At 36.9% G+C, this 16,753-nt stretch overlaps 1 protein-coding gene across 5 annotated transcripts; it reads left to right on the top strand.

Moving 5' to 3' along the window:
• Positions 1-219: 219 nt before the first annotated feature.
• On the top strand, positions 220-12,840 carry LOC107718874 (trafficking kinesin-binding protein 1-like). 5 transcript variants are annotated; one of them, XM_016526113.1, is made up of 15 exons: positions 220-574; positions 3,725-3,801; positions 3,926-4,042; positions 6,378-6,469; positions 6,552-6,660; positions 6,745-6,823; positions 6,923-7,053; positions 7,174-7,248; positions 7,371-7,582; positions 8,347-8,562; positions 8,658-8,977; positions 9,966-10,160; positions 10,367-10,469; positions 11,018-11,063; positions 12,088-12,215. In XM_016526113.1, exons 1-15 carry the CDS (start codon positions 430-432, stop codon positions 12,124-12,126), a joined length of 1,956 nt encoding a protein of 651 aa, XP_016381599.1. In that variant the 5' UTR covers positions 220-429; the 3' UTR covers positions 12,127-12,215. The 5 variants fall into 5 exon arrangements, with proteins under 5 accessions (XP_016381599.1, XP_016381601.1, XP_016381600.1 ...); XM_016526115.1 differs by having other exon boundaries at positions 11,014-11,063; positions 12,088-12,167; XM_016526114.1 differs by lacking the exon at positions 12,088-12,215 and adding an exon at positions 11,161-11,675.
• Positions 12,841-16,753: the final 3,913 nt, after the last annotated feature.

The raw sequence follows: 16,753 nt of genomic DNA on the forward strand, positions 1-16,753 counted from the left end.
CAGGGGGTGTTCCATCACACAATAACACAAGCTGTTTCAAAGTAAATCAGCAAAATTGATTCATACATAAACATGATCTAAAACTCGAATTGACTAGAGTAATACACACAAATCCCCTGGCCTATCATCTATCCCCCTAAAGTTCCTTCAGCCATCTTCCCCTCTCCTCTTCTCAGAGTTGATCTCCTCCTGTGGCTCAGAGCAGCCAGGTGAGTCTGAGCTGCTGGTGGCATGAGCTGCAGTGACACACGCTCAGAAGATTCAATAACAATGTTAGCATGTGCAGTCTGGGAGCTTAAAGGTGCATTAGTGAGCAGAAAGCCTAGAGGACAGCAGTGGTGACAGGCAGCAGACAGACGGATCGTGTCATAAATCAGCCTGGCACAGACTGTGGAGAAAGAGAAAAACTCGAGACAGACATAGCAGAGCATGAGTGCAGAAATGGAGGTGTGGAGCAGTTCAGGAATGGACAAGAGCGAGAGAGACAGCAGCACCAGCCATGATGAAGATGATGAAGAACCAGAGGACGAAGAGGAACCCGACACCGAGGGACTGTGCAGGGAGCTGGTGCAAGGTAACAGAGAAAGATAAGGAGACAAACAGTGTGTGTGAAAGATGAGTTATTTGTACAGGAGAACTATAAGAAAGAGCTGCATGCTGTGAGGCAGGAGGAGAGATAGAATGACGTGAATCGTGGAGGTCTTTATTTGCTGAAGAAGGTATTGAAAATGCACAGCATGTCAATAAATCCACATTATCATCTGCTGAAGAATTGATTAGCTCTTTTCTGAAGTTGTAATTGCTGTTTCACGGCCATCATGTGGTTACATTCTCTTTGTATTTGCATGATTTGTTATTTTTGTCATAGTGATGGAATCACATGGTATTGTGGAGTGACCGTGTGAGGAGTTTTTACCTTGTTGAAATGGAAGTCCAAAATATGGAGTGTGGATGGATAAATTGCGATTAACCAACATCTATATTTATACAGGTACATCTAAAAAAAAAATTTGAATATCATGAAAAAGGTCAATATTTTTTGTCACTCATTTCAGAAAGTGAAACCCATATATTATATAGATTCATTACACAGAGTGAAATATTTCAAGCCTTTATTTCTTAAAATTTGATGATTATGGCTTACAGATAATGAAAACTGACCCAGACTGAGAGACCATTTAAAGACTCAGGAAACCTTTGCAGGTGCTTTGAGGTAATTAGTTGATTAGGGTGTGACACCATGACTTTCCAATATTGAACTTTTTCACAATATTCTAATTTTCTGAGACACTGAATTTTGGGTTTTCATTATCTGTAAGCCATAATCATCAAAATTTCAAGAAATAAAGGCTTGAAATATTTCACTCTATGTGTAATGAATCTATATAATATATGGGTTTCACTTTCTGAAATGAGTGACAAAAAATATTGACCTTTTTCATGATATTCTAATTTTTTTAGATGTATCTGTATATATGAAAAAAAAATTATATATATATTTATAAATATATATTGTGTCAACATAATTTATTTGTTTCAGAAATTTATATACCATTTTTGTTTCTAGTCTGTGTTTTAATAAAAAATAAATAAATAAAATTCACGGTTTCCTGCTTGGTCCATTGAATTAGAATAGAGTTAATTGTCCGCCTTTCCACAAGAGCTAAATCACTTTAATCTGTCCAGTCAGAGAAGCTCATTCCAGTTTCACGTAGTACAAACTACTGTCTTACTGTCCTTAATGTCTTTAATTCTCTCAGTGATGTAAATCACAGCAGAACTGAACTCTTTTCAGGCCAGGTGAGCAGATTTAACAACAGCTCTGTCCCTGGCCAGGACATTTGGAGGAATGAATGAAAGGACACATGCTGACACTAATCGTTATGTACTTTTTACTACTACCCTGGTTTTGCTTCAGGATTCAGATTTGATGTTGGACATCAATAATACAATTGTTTATTGTATAAGAAAGTAAACAAAAATGTCAGTTTCTGTTTCTAAATGTCTTGGATTTGAGTGGTTTCATGTTCTCGGCAGCCAAAACAAATTGCCATGATTGTCCTCATTCCAGTCGAACTGTATTTAATTAAGTTTGGTTTGTATTTTTGTTTATTTCATATTTCCTTTTTGTAATGTTCTTGATGGTTTTCAAAACACTCCAGAGTTTCACTGGATGCACAGTCAACAACAAAAGATTTTCAAAATGTTAATAGGCCGATTTGTTTTGCTATCTAAACTGTGACAATGATATGGTCTGTTGCATTTAATTATTTGTGTGGAGCTTAATTGTCCCTGCTGTCTGCATGCAACACTGTCAGCTGCAGTTTAGCATTACGAGCAACTGCTTTGTGAGGAACCTCGGAGAAGAATTTTGAACAGGTCTTTATTATTTGACTTGCTATTGGCATTTTTGCAGTGCATTTGAGTGTCTCTAGTGTAGAAGGTTAAAGCTTTATTAATGTGGTCTTTGCTGAGCTAAGCCGTCATTTGCAGAGCTGGGAGACACTGATTTTTGCAGTGCATTTGAGTGTCTCTAGTGTAGAAGGTTAAAAGCTTTATTCATGTGGTCTTTGCTGAGCTAAGCCGTCATTTGCAGAGCTGGGAGACACTGCCAAGCTCTTATTTTAGCAAAGTCAAACGCCTCAGGGAAAGGCAAGAACCAACCAAGTGAAAATACCTGTCCTGAAAACAGCAGAAAAATATAATGCACTTATGTAGAGGGTAGTGCTTTGCATAGGTAACTTAAAAAAATAAAACCTCCATTGTGTTCCTTAACACTCAATATCATTTAGTAAATTTATAAATCTTGGACACTTTTTTTTCTTTCCTTTTAATAGAACTGATAAAAAATCATGAGATTTTAATATTAAATATCTTCATTTTATTTTAATATTTAAGTTCTCTTTATGTATTTATTAATAGTTTATAATATTATATTTTAATATTTCTTAAAATAAAATGCAAATAAAAATGCACCCTCTGGAACCTGCCTTGAAAAAGCTGTTCATATATTGCAAACATTTGTGATGACCATTCTTGTTTGATTTTTATAATAAAAATCTCTCTCTAAAGATTTGTTAAACAAGACACAGTTACTAAAAATAATTTTAATAATAATAGGATAATAATAAGATATTATATGTGTAAAATATTGCAATATTGAAATATTTCTGTTACTATTTTAATATTTCTATATTTAATGTTTCTATTTAATTAAGTTGTAAATAATTTAAACTAAAAGTAAATTTAAAATAAATTATATCTTTACATTTATTTAGTTTTATATATTTTTATTTGTTTATTTATATTTTAGTTTTTCACAAAAGAAAAATGAGCCCTCTGCAACTTGCTGGAAAAGCATCTCTGGTTGTGAATCACTGGCCTAGAAGACGTTTGTAAATGCATGCCTGATCATTTTGAGCAGGGATGAAAATGAGAGAATTAAGCCTTAATGAGGATCAGGCTAAGAGGCTCTTGTTCTTGACTGCATAGATGTCTCGTCGTGGTTGGGTCACATTGACTCTACAGTGCTGTATAATGCACTTCTGCACAGATCACACTTTTACAAGATGTGTTTTATCAGAGGTGTTTTTTGGCATGTATAGTGACATTATTCTGACATCTACTATCATTTCTATTAGATTTTATTTCATGAGCCCATAAGCCAACGTTCAACAGCCTCTGTCTCACGTTCCTCCTCTCAATGTCTTTTTTTCCTCTGCAGTGCTGTGTTCAGAGAGAGTTGGTCAAATCACAAAGACGTATCATGACATTGAAGCAGTTACACATCTGCTTGAGGAGGTGAGAGACACAACGTGTCTTGCTTCACAGTCTCAAACATAGCATAAATGATACCACTGTCCTTCCATCGATGCCTCAGTGATTACATCATAAAAGTCCGGCACATGCTTGTCTTCCTCCGCAGAAAGAGCGGGATCTGGAATTGGCAGCCCGGATTGGCCAGTCGCTTCTCAAGCAGAATAAAGCCTTGACTGAACGCAACAAACTACTGGACGAACAGCTGGAAATCACCACGGAAGAGGTGATTACTTTTACTTTTAAAATACTTTCGCTTGTTTACATCTATCTATCTATCTATCTATCTATCTATCTATCTATCCTTCTATCCTTCTATCTATCTAATTTACTGATAATCACTTTTTTAATCATATTTTTATGGTGTTTTTATCCTTTTTGGAGCTTAACATACATAGTCACTGTTGTTATATGGCAGGGGTCTTCAACTAAAATTGTTCAAGGTCCAGTAATGAACCCACCAGCCAAAGTCCAGACAATTATATACCTAAAAACATGAATTGATGGGTTTTGCCAGACCAGGGTATTTGCAGGATATTTAAGCTGAAATGTAATACTTTAAGACCTTTTTTAAGACCTGCACAAATAAAATGAAAATGACTGTAAAAAGCATGATTTACAGTTCAGATACAGGTTTTCACAAAAACAAAAAGTTTTATAAAATGATAAACATCATATTTCGGCCTTTAAACCATTTTTAAGAAAATGGTCAAAAGTATGAATTATTATGTTAATTTAAACAGTTATCAATCAATTGATATATTAATTAATTAACATAAAAATATATTTTACTGTCTTCTTAATTGTTTAGATTTTTATAATGCATTATCTTCTTGTCGATCCACCATTACGTTCACATTTTCATTTTACTGAAATCATAAGACTTTCTTTGACCATTGAAGACTTTATATGGCCTTAAATATGGTACAACTAAATTTAAATTTAATGCATGCCTGATCATTTTGAGCAGGGATGAAAATTAGAGAATTAAGCCTTAATGAGGATCAGGCTAAGAGGCTCTTGTTCTTGACTGCATAGATGTCTCGTGGTTGGGTCACATTGACTCTACAGTGCTGTATAATGCACTTCTGCACAGATCACACTTTTACAAGATGTGTTTTATCAGAGGTGTTTTTTGGCATGTACAGTGACATTATTCTGACATCTACTATCATTTCTATTAGATTTTATTTCATGAGCCCATAAGCCAACGTTCAACAGCCTCTGTCTCACGTTCCTCCTCTCAATGTCTTTTTTTCCTCTGCAGTGCTGTGTTCAGAGAGAGTTGGTCAAATCACAAAGACGTATCATGACATTGAAGCAGTTACACATCTGCTTGAGGAGGTGAGAGACACAACGTGTCTTGCTTCACAGTCTCAAACATAGCATAAATGATACCACTGTCCTTCCATCGATGCCTCAGTGATTACATCATAAAAGTCCGGCACATGCTTGTCTTCCTCCGCAGAAAGAGCGGGATCTGGAATTGGCAGCCCGGATTGGCCAGTCGCTTCTCAAGCAGAATAAAGCCTTGACTGAACGCAACAAACTACTGGACGAACAGCTGGAAATCACCACGGAAGAGGTGATTACTTTTACTTTTAAAATACTTTCGCTTGTTTACATCTATCTATCTATCTATCTATCTATCTATCTATCTATCCTTCTATCCTTCTATCTATCTAATTTACTGATAATCACTTTTTTAATCATATTTTTATGGTGTTTTTATCCTTTTTGGAGCTTAACATACATAGTCACTGTTGTTATATGGCAGGGGTCTTCAACTAAAATTGTTCAAGGTCCAGTAATGAACCCACCAGCCAAAGTCCAGACAATTATATACCTAAAAACATGAATTGATGGGTTTTGCCAGACCAGGGTATTTGCAGGATATTTAAGCTGAAATGTAATACTTTAAGACCTTTTTTAAGACCTGCACAAATAAAATGAAAATGACTGTAAAAAGCATGATTTACAGTTCAGATACAGGTTTTCACAAAAACAAAAAGTTTTATAAAATGATAAACATCATATTTCAGCCTTTAAACCATTTTTAAGAAAATGGTCAAAAGTATGAATTATTATGTTAATTTAAACAGTTATCAATCAATTGATATATTAATTAATTAACATAAAAATATATTTTACTGTCTTCTTAATTGTTTAGATTTTTATAATGCATTATCTTCTTGTCGATCCACCATTACGTTCACATTTTCATTTTACTGAAATCATAAGACTTTCTTTGACCATTGAAGACTTTATATGGCCTTAAATATGGTACAACTAAATTTAAATTTAATTATCAACTTTCATAATTTTTGAGAATGCCATTGTTTTTCACTCACTGAAAGTTTTTGAGTGAACTATTCCTTTAAACATTTTGTATTACTATTATGTTGCTCAATGCAGCATTTGAATTTAAATTGTTAATATGCTTTATACTTATAAGTAGAGTTTAAAAACAGTGTCCTTCTTAATGATATAATATATGTTGATGCACTCAAGTGTTTTGTGTTATGTGAATGCAAACGCTGACTCTGGGTCTGTTCTTACAGATTGCCCAGCTGCGTCATGAGCTCTCCATGAGAGATGATCTCCTGCACTTTTATGCCAGCACTGAAGAGATAGAGCATGCCTCAGAAACACTGTGAGTTTACGTCTCTCTCACACACACACAGTGATCAACAACTTAATTCTGCCATACTGATAAATATCTCGTCCTCCTTCAGGCTTATACAGAATGATTCGTCCTCATCTCTCAGCAATTACATCAATTACGACTTCCTGCAACATAAACTCAAGGGTTTAGAAGAGGAAAACTTTAAATTGCGCACCGAGGTGTGCTTAAATGCATTCGCAAAACATATCAAAAAGTTGTGCTACAGCTAGGTACATGTTTTCACACCCATCACTGTTTTTTAGGCTAATGAGTTGACGTTTGAGACCAACAGTTACGAGGAACAAGAGCAACGACTTATGATGGTGTGTGTGGATGAACTCTGTGAGTAAATCACCCATGATGCCCAGCTCTTCTTTTAGTATCTCAAATAAGTTTTCGTGATGACAGACTAAAGTGTCTTCTTCTGCTTTCTCTCAACAGCAACAGTGAATAAGCAGGTCGTGTCTCTGTCAGAGGAATTGGCCCGGAAGGTGGAAGATTCGCTAAGACAACAAGAGGAGATTAGTGCCCTCCTGGGACAGATTGTGGACCTGGAGCAGCGCTGCAAAGGGGTCAGACACACACACACACACACACACACACACACACACACTCTCGCTCTGTTTTTCTTTTACACCATTTAGAGAATACATTTTTATAAACAAATACATCGAATTTCCTTCCAAATTCAGCTCACCGCTGAGAACGAGGAGTTAACACAACATTTGAATGCTTCCCGGGAATGCCAGTCGCAGATTAAAACAGAGGTACATTCCTCACAATATCACAATATGCCTCCTAGTATTCTACTCCTGATTTATTGTTTTCGCTAAATGACTTTTGTGCCTCGAGTGCCAGTTGATGATGTTCTGTCTCCCTCTGGTGGCAGGTGAAGGAACTGCAGGAGAGGTACTCCGAATGTGAAGACATGCTCCATGAAGCCAGAGAGGACATTAAAAACCTGCGCAATAAGAGCCTGCCCAACTGCACCGTGCAGCGTTATAGCACCCTGGCAGCGGTCGTCCCAATGGATTCACTTGCTGCTGAGATTGAAGGAACCTTCCGGAAAGGCCTAGACAGCCCAGCGCCCACTGAATACAAGTTAGTCACCTGAGTACATATAGCAGCTATTCATATACTACAAAAAAATATATTTAATTGCTTTACAATAAAATATCTAAAATACCTGTAAAACAAAAAATATTTTTACAAATATAAAAAATATATATTTTTAAAAATATTTAAACAAAAATATTAAATGTGATTGTCAGGGGAATATACAGTACTGTTCAAAAGTTTGGGATCAGTGAGATTTTTCTTTAAAGAAATGAAACATTCCGCAAGGACACATTAAATTGATCAAAAATAACAGCAGCAAATATATTTAAAACGCTTCAAAAGTTTTCTGTTTCAAGTAAATGCTGTTCTTTTGAATTTTCTATTCATCAAAGAATCCTGAAAATGATGTATTAGGATTTCTACAAAAAATATTAAGCAGCACAACTGTTTTCAACATTGATAATAAATAAGAAATATTTCATGAGCACCAAATCAGCATATTAGAATGATTTCTGAAGGAATTCAGCTTTGCCAACACAAGAATAAAATGTAAATTTTAAAATATATTGAAATAGAAGTGGACCTCAGAGAACAGTACAAAATCATAAAAAAGGCAGTTTCATGACCCCTTTAACGTTTAGATATTTTACTGTAAACATAATAAAAAAGACTGATTTCTTTTTTTGCAGTTCATTCAAATCCTAGTTAACATGTTTTGTATATAATGCATATAAATATTAATGTACTGTAAATGTACTATATGACCATGGACTGTAACATGGCATGATTCTCTTGAATGTTTTCAGGAATCATCCGCTACGGGTGTTTGAGACCGTGAAGGTGGCCAATCAAGTAGCTCGGCTACGTTCTCAGATTCACTCTCCGCAGGTTCCGGGTTCGAGCCCTGCATCATTACGCTCTAGTCGGATCAGTACACCACGGACCAGTTATTATGAATCAGACAATATTAGTGTCAACATGGAGGATAAGCACTCCCCTCCGACGCACACACAGGATCATGGGTAAGTGTCTATTTATTTTCAATTTAAAAAAAAAAAATTACTTTGACTATTATATTAAGAATGAATCTATTAATAATGACGTATTTCCTGCATAGGTTACTGGAGTCGAAGCGTTTGGGCCAGCCAGGTACGCCAGGTGGGCAGGATTTAGAGGAAGCGCTCCGGTCTCTTTCAGAGCGCCAGAAGAGCCACACATCAGAGCGGCCGTTCTTCGAGGTGGAGAGAGAAAGGAAACTGCTCGCCTTGCAGAGTGGAAGCAGCGGCAGTGGCGGTGGCTCCAGCGGCTTCCTGACGCCCAATGGCAGCGTTGCATCCACAGGAACTAACTACTCCGGCACCTCCACGCATTCCTCAGGCACAGGCTCCTCCCGCTCGTACCTGCCTGAACGGCTGCAGATAGTCAAGCCTCTGGAGGGTCAGTCGATACGCACACATGTAGCTAAAATACAAGTCATGAAAGAGGGACATTTAGATCAACTCTGAAATTATGGCTGTCCAAACCACAAAATACAAATGTAAAAATAAAATGATGAACAAATGATTCAATAAAGATAAAAGAACAAATATAAAAATTACACAATTTTACAACCTAAATTGCCATGTCATATAAAGATCAAATTATGGGATATTTTAAAAGATTTATTTACTTTGACAAAGTCACACAGGGATCCCTCTCTATGATATAATTTCCTGGTTTATGGTTTTTCCTATCATGTTACCACATACTTTCCTGTCATGTTTCCGAATTTTGTATACGAAAAATGTATCAGATATTATCCCTGTAAAGCCAGATTTATGAAATAAGGGTCAGAATCTATTAAAAAAATTATTATATTGAACATTTAGACAAAAAAAAATTCTGAATGCTTGTAATGTAAATAAATGTGATCTTTATAACATTATAGCAGACTGCTTACACAAAATGAATATAAATATCAGCTGTCACTCTATATCTCTTAATAATAACATGTCTTAGTAAGATGATATTTACATGCTTAATTTTCTGATCAGAGCTCTGTAGTTTTTATTGTGGGGGCAAAACATATAATTCAATGCAATACAATAATGAGATGAGAGATGTACAAATAAATGTTCATCAAAAGCCTAATGTATCATATTTGACACTTATATTTTAACATGATTTTTCTAAAACATGATGTATGGATAATGAAGTAAACCCAAGTTGCATCATTTAAGAAAATTTTACCTTAAAATATTAATAAAAAAAGATTTTTCTAAACTATGTAATAAGGCTTTCTTTGAAAAATTTCATTCTTATAAAGAGCATTTTGATATCAGGACAGTCGTACCACCCTGAGACTTATGGCGCCCTGAAAATATTAAAATGAATATTAATAGATCAGAAACAATTTTACTGACCAGTATACTTCATCTTGCCACAGGCTCAGTGACTCTGCACCAATGGCAGCAGCTGGCCAAGCCCAATCTCGGGGGCATCCTGCACCCACGGCCGGGTGTCCTCACCAAAGACTTCAGAGAGCTGGATGTAGATTTTCAACATGTCTACAGCCTCAACGACCTTGAGGAAGATGAGCCTGATCTGTCCAAATTCCCCAACCTCCTGAACGGCACTGTGGGTAAGAGCCTGTTCACCTACAGCAACACATTTTCTTCTTAATTCTTTGGTTCGTTTGATTCTTGATGTACTATTTTTATAATCTTTCCCATGCTTCCTAGCTATTATCATGGTTTTATTCCACCGTGACTTCAGTGTAGTGCTGTAGGTAACTGTCATGCATAGCTGAGGTTTAGCGTGTGTTTGTGTTTCCTCACATAAACGCAGTCCCTTCATCTGGACCTAACATCCCTCAGACCTCAAACACACCCCCGACCACTAGCTGTCAGATCCTCCACCCTTCTTCCCTCCTCTCCTCCTTCTCCACCAGGTAAGACATGATCACGCTGATGCCCACAGTGCTTATTGTAGGACTGTCAATCATGCATCAAAATTCTATTGATTTTTCTTTTTAATTGGGCATACGAATAACACAAGACGGTGGGTTTCTAATGGGTTTCGATGGGAATTCTAATTCTTCACTACATTGCGCAGTTCAGTTGTTGTTTTGTGTAATGTTAAAGCATTAAATTGACAGTCCTAATTCGTACATATCAAAACGATTTAAATGAGGCACTTGGGAATATCTGTGTCTGTTCACAACCAAACATCATTTTAATATTTCATTTTTTTCTTGCTTATTTTCCCTCCTTCCATCTGTAACAGGAAGCGATGGAACCGGCTCTTTCACTACATTGCACAGTTCAGTTGTTGTTTTGTGTAATGTTAAAGCATTAAATTGACAGTCCTAATTCGTACATATCAAAACGATTTAAATGAGGCACTTGGGGAATATCTGTGTCTGTTCACAACCAAACATCATTTTAATATTTAATTTTTTTCTTGCTTATTTTCCCTCCTTCCATCTGTAACAGGAAGCGCTGGAACCGGCTCTTTGTACAGTTATAAAACCGGCCTCCATAAAGTAAGGCGTGTCAGGCATGGTCTCTTTGAACCCTTTACTAGGATCATCTGTGAAATTGCGAAATCCATCCACTAACTTTCTTTCTCTCTAACCTTAGGTTTCATTCATGAACAAACATAATATGGTAGCATAGCAGCATCAGGACATTTTGTTACTAATTCCGTCTTCTCTCCTACAGATAAAGGTTTAGGTATGAGTGCTGTTATGTCTCATTGCACATCTCTTTTTACATAATGCTTTTCGGCTAAGGTCATGTTTTACTGGGGGAAATTAATGTAGTAAGATCATTCTCAGAAAATGCTGAAGTTATGAATTCAGTTCAATTCTCCCATAAAAGTTGGTGTTTTTTATTTTATTTTATATGATTGAAACATGAATCGTAACACCACTGACAAATTGTCATAAAAACAAATTTATACAAATTTTTATTCATTTTACCCTTAAATATTTTTTTATAAATATTTTACAACAGTGACACATGTAAATGAACCAAGTGGGGAAAAAAATTTACATTTAAAGGTATATTAATAACTTTTTCAGCGTCATGGGAAAATCACCTTTGCACATTTAAACAGCCTCTGAACTTTTACCTTGAAAGAACTTTAAAAAAAAATATATATATATATATACACATGCCTTCAAAATACTAGTTTATAACATTGACAACACCAGTGACATGAAATAAATGGACAATAATTATTTTTAAATTATTTATATTATTGTTTGGGCTTTGCCTTTTTGTACACTTGTTATACTTTCACTAATGCTTCAGCTAAAATATATTTTTTAAAATTATTCATTTATTTAATTTAAGTGATATACCAGCTGAAGAGGACTTTGGATTTTTCAGGCATCTGGCAAATCATTTTTGATGTGTAAAGTGTACGTAAAGTAAATAGATTCAGAACAATTTTATATTATCATTAAAATGTTATAGGATATAAAATGAAAATCCTGACTAAAAATGGCTGACTAAAACTTTCCATGGAGCATCTGACATTGACTTTCCTTCTTCTTTCCCCAGCCTTCGGCCCCGCAGTGCATCCGCTTGTGGGAGCTGTGAGCACGTGAGGACGTCATCAGGCCTCCAGTGCGTCTCTGGGTCCACATCACACCTCCACCCGACCTCCTCCCTCGGTCTGCTACAACTTGTGTCAGAGCGCGGCATCTCAGCTGCAATTCATCCCAGCTCCCCTCTCATTCACAGAGCCACCGCATCCTCAGAGGAAACACAATGGGGCTCTGCTGGAAGTGATCAGGAGAAAAGAGAAAAGGACTGGCAGGGAAACATTTTCAGCGTCAATCTTGTGGAAAAACTCAGAAGCTTGGGCCTGTACAAAGTGGTTGCCAGAGGCTTTGTGGATTCAAAGAGAAAAACCAGCCCCCCCTGAAACACAAAAAGCCGTTCACCATTAAAGGTGCCATTTTGTGCATCACCCTCATTGTATCACGCAGCTAAACTTTTCCCATTTGTAATGGGGCATTCCGAAAGCCATATCAAGTTTTCATTTCCATAGTGACTTCTTTTGGCACTGGGAATTTAAAGTATGGACTGCACCTCAAAAAAGATTTCATTATGAAGTCAAACACACCTGTTTTTTTGTATCATTGTTGTCATGGGGTGCTTTAAACACTCTTCAGAAGGGAATAGCTGTACATTTGTTGACTTTTTAACATGTCCTCCTTTGTTGAGACTTTGTCTTGTCACTATCAGTCTTGAAATCACTACTTTATTGTTATGAAATTGTTCTGTGTAGCAGCACTACAGAAAAATGCATTACGTGGCCTCAGTTTTTGCTTGCTGCCAATCAAGCATCAGTGTCAGTAGTGCGTTTTGCTTCCTGAGAAATACGTTTGTTCATAATAGCACTTTTCAGGGCATTCAGATCCCTTTTTTTAGGGAATGCAGGGTACATTATGTGAGGTTATGTACTGTACCTGCAGTCTAAACACTGTAAAAATTAGAGGCTGTATTTATTATGACTGTTGGTGGTCAATTTAGGGAACATGATACAGTCTTGAGCGAATAGAAATGATCTTGTGCTTTACTTTCACTGTGCTTTAATGCAAGTACACCCATGCACACACATACACACACGTATGTCATGCAACTTTAATGTCACAGACACGTTTTCACCTGTAAAGTTTGTAGTGTATATGACTGTTTTAACAGAATCAGGGATGCAGTAATAAAGTTGACAGTCTCTGCTGCAATTAAGTAATTCTAACATTGAGTCATCGAGGGCTGAATTTATATCACTGGATTATTCATTGAACACAGCTAAAGTCTCAGACAAGGTGGTTATTTAAAAAATAATATATTTAAATAAAAATTTCTACATGAGATACCACTCTGTGTAAAACAATGCCTGCCTGGTGGTCACCATTTTTGTAGAATATGTAGGGTTGTTTAGAATAAAAATAAAGATCATGTCAAAATAAATAAATACAATTATGTAAAGAATTGTTAATTTACACAAGGATCAGAGGTTAAAAGTTGAGTAATCACTGTATTTTTACATTAGAACAATGTTTAGCCTCACAATGAATTAAAAGCCCCTGAGTTCACCATGTAACTGTTTCAGGCACTGATATTGTGTTAAATGGCAATAAAGATTTCAGTGTATTTTTGACCTGTATCTTTGTGTGTTTATGTGGGTATTGTTGTGAAATTTTACTCAAAAATATTATGTATGGTAATAATTACAATCAATATGGTGACTGTTTTAATGATTATTTGACGTCTTAATATAGGCTGTGAGTCTTAGGTGCCCCCTACTGGGCAAGTATGGTGCTTTCCATTGGGCAGCGCCAATGAACTAGAGTGAACTATTGAACTTTGGGTGGCTTCCAAGAATATGTCAAGGATGGCACAAACAAGTATGATGAATGGCCATGAGGACACCTGCATCTAGGGAGAGAGGTCAAGGTTGAAATGGAAAATGGTTTAACCTAGAAGGAATCTACGATTAGAAAGTAAACTAAAATGAGAATGAATTTATTGTAGCAAAACTAATGGGGCAAGACCAATCAGAGGCCGAGTTGTCAATTTTTGGTTAAAAAGACTGATAAGAACAAGGTATAAGTATAGCTGCCCGGACTGACAAAGACTCAGCTTTGTTGCTGTGTTCAATAAAGTCTTATTTTGGCATCTGGAACTCCGTTTCTTGAGTTTTATTTTACGACTTTGAGAAGACCATTGTTTGTTCCACAACACATTGGCGTCACAAACAGGATTGGCCTGAAGCTCGGCTTCGTCGAGAGCCGTCGCAGGTGAAGGCCTGGCTGGCACGCAAAAAAATTTAAAAAGCCGCCTAAAAGAGGTGAGCAAGTTTTTTGCTTATATTAGATATAGGATTGTTTGCGTGGTTTGCTAAGGTCATGCCTGTAATGGTGATCTAAGACAGGGCTTTACCTAAATCGAATCTGAGAAATTGAGTTTAAATTGAATAAATATAAAGTAAATGTAAAGTAAGTAGTAATTAAGGAGTTCCATATTTCAAAAGTCGCGCATGCGGAAGATTGATAAGAGATTTGAGTGCATAAGAGGTGCACATTGCCAAAGAGAGGCATAAAAAGCCTGTGGCTGCCACTTCCCATTCGGGGGTGCTTGGGGGAGCTGAGGAGCTGCTTGTAGGTTGGCTAAGTGGGCCTTGGTGGTACCCTCGCGGGAAGGGGGCTGCTTGGACGGGTATCTGTAGATAAGAAGTGAAACTGCATGCAGAAGATTGATTAGAGATTTTGATAAGAGATTTGAGTGCATAAGAGATGCACATTGCCGAAGAGAGGCATAAAAAGCCCGTGGTTGCCACTTCCCATGCGGGGGTGCTTGGGGGAGCCGAGGAGGAGCTGCTTGTAGGTTGGTTAAGCGGGCCTTGGTGGTACCCCCGCGGGAAGGGGGCTGCTTGGACGGGTTTCTGCAGATAAGAAGTGAAACAGTTAGTCTTTGTTTGTCCATTAAATGTTGAGAGAGAGAGAGATTTGTCTGTGCGCTGATGCATTGAAGCACTAAATGTTTAGCTGAGATATTAACCCTACTGACTGCTTTGTGTTGTGCCTACAAATAAATGTGCTTGGTATATATGTTTTATGTATATATTTTTGGTTAAATTGGAATGAAACATCAGTATAAGTAGTTGTGAGAACAATAAAAGTAAAAATAAATAAATGTAAAAATATAAATAAATACAAATAATAAATACATTGAATGGAGAGTAAAGAGTGTATAAAGAGAATTATAAGAGTTGAAAGAACAAAGAATATTCCAAAGAACTGGCTTTGTCGGCTGTTTGGACATCATCCATGTTGCCGACGCTGTGATCCAAATTGTGAAACACAGTCATTGATAAAGAATAAAAAGTGACTGGCTTTTCGTTCCTTGAGCGAGTGAGAGAGGGACCAAGGTTGATTGGTGTTTCTCTCTCATCTGATCTGTGTGTGTGTGTGTGACGGAGGGAGTGAGAGTGGAAGCACTGAGTGGGAGTGAAGGAGCAGCTGTGTGTGTGTGTGTAAGCGAGGAACCTCTGTGTGTGTGAGAGTGAAAGTGTCTCTGTGAGTGTCAGCAAAGAGTGAAAGCAAAAGCAGAAGTGCAGAGAGGAGGAGAACAGAGCAGCTGTGTGTGTATGGGTGTGTGTAAGAAAGAGAGAGTGTGTGATGTTTTAGTATTGGGATTTAAGTGTGTTGTATTAGTCATTTGGCTGAGGTACTTACTGCGCTGGCTGTGCTGTGATGAGCTGGGCGTGAATGTAAATGTTTTTATGTCTGTTTGAGGCTTCTATGGCATGGTAAATAAATGGCTTTGACTTGGGTTTGAGACTTGTGTGATGCGTGTGTGTGGAGCAAGGTAGAGAGAGTGAAAGGGGGACAGAGCTGCTGCAAGCATGTGTGTGTATTGCCGTGTGAGTTGTGTGAATGGAGAGAGAGCGTGTGAGAGAAACTAGAACAATTATTTTAAAACTAAGAACATTACAAGAAATCGGCTCAACTGATTATTTGAGCATTTTCCAAATTGTCACCATATATAAAGTAAAAAAACATTGAAAAGTTTTTGTTTCTCTCCTAGAATGAGCGCATGAACCAAGTGTGTCTGTGACAGAGGACGGAGGGGCTGAAAGAGAAATCTTGTGAGTGAGAGAAAGGAGGAGCTGCAAGAAGAGAGTGAGAGACCTCCGTGTGTGTGTGAATGAGATTATGTGAGCCTCTTCTTTGCATTGCACTGAATTAATATGGACTTTGAGAGAATTTTTTGCTAGAAGGAGATTTAGGATAAATAGAGAAGATAGGAGAAGAGAGAATAAAAAAAGACATTAAGAAAGGTCAAAAGGGGATTTATGAATTACAGTTTTTTCGAATTGCTAAAACACTAAATCCCAATCTCTGAACCAAATTCTCACTAGCTTAAACCAATTTGTCGAATAAAGCACTCTTTCTGCTAAACCTTAAACACGTTCAGGCAGTTTGGCTCTATTTGTAAATCTCATGCACTCTTTTTGCAAAACTCTAAACACATTCTCCTTCACTTAAACACTTATCACACTGTGATGCATTTGCAAAAGTTAAACACAACTAAAGCACAGTTGTCATCGTTTACACACAACGATTCAAAATTGTTCACACTTGTTTCTAATGATGTGATCAAACCAACTGTACAAAATATGAGCCAGTTCAGAGTGCACAAGTGGCACAGGTGA

The sequence above is a fragment of the Sinocyclocheilus rhinocerous genome, unplaced genomic scaffold (assembly GCF_001515625.1).
Source record: "Sinocyclocheilus rhinocerous isolate Xijiao unplaced genomic scaffold, SAMN03320098_v1.1 scaffold1595, whole genome shotgun sequence".
Taxonomy (NCBI): domain Eukaryota; kingdom Metazoa; phylum Chordata; class Actinopteri; order Cypriniformes; family Cyprinidae; genus Sinocyclocheilus; species Sinocyclocheilus rhinocerous.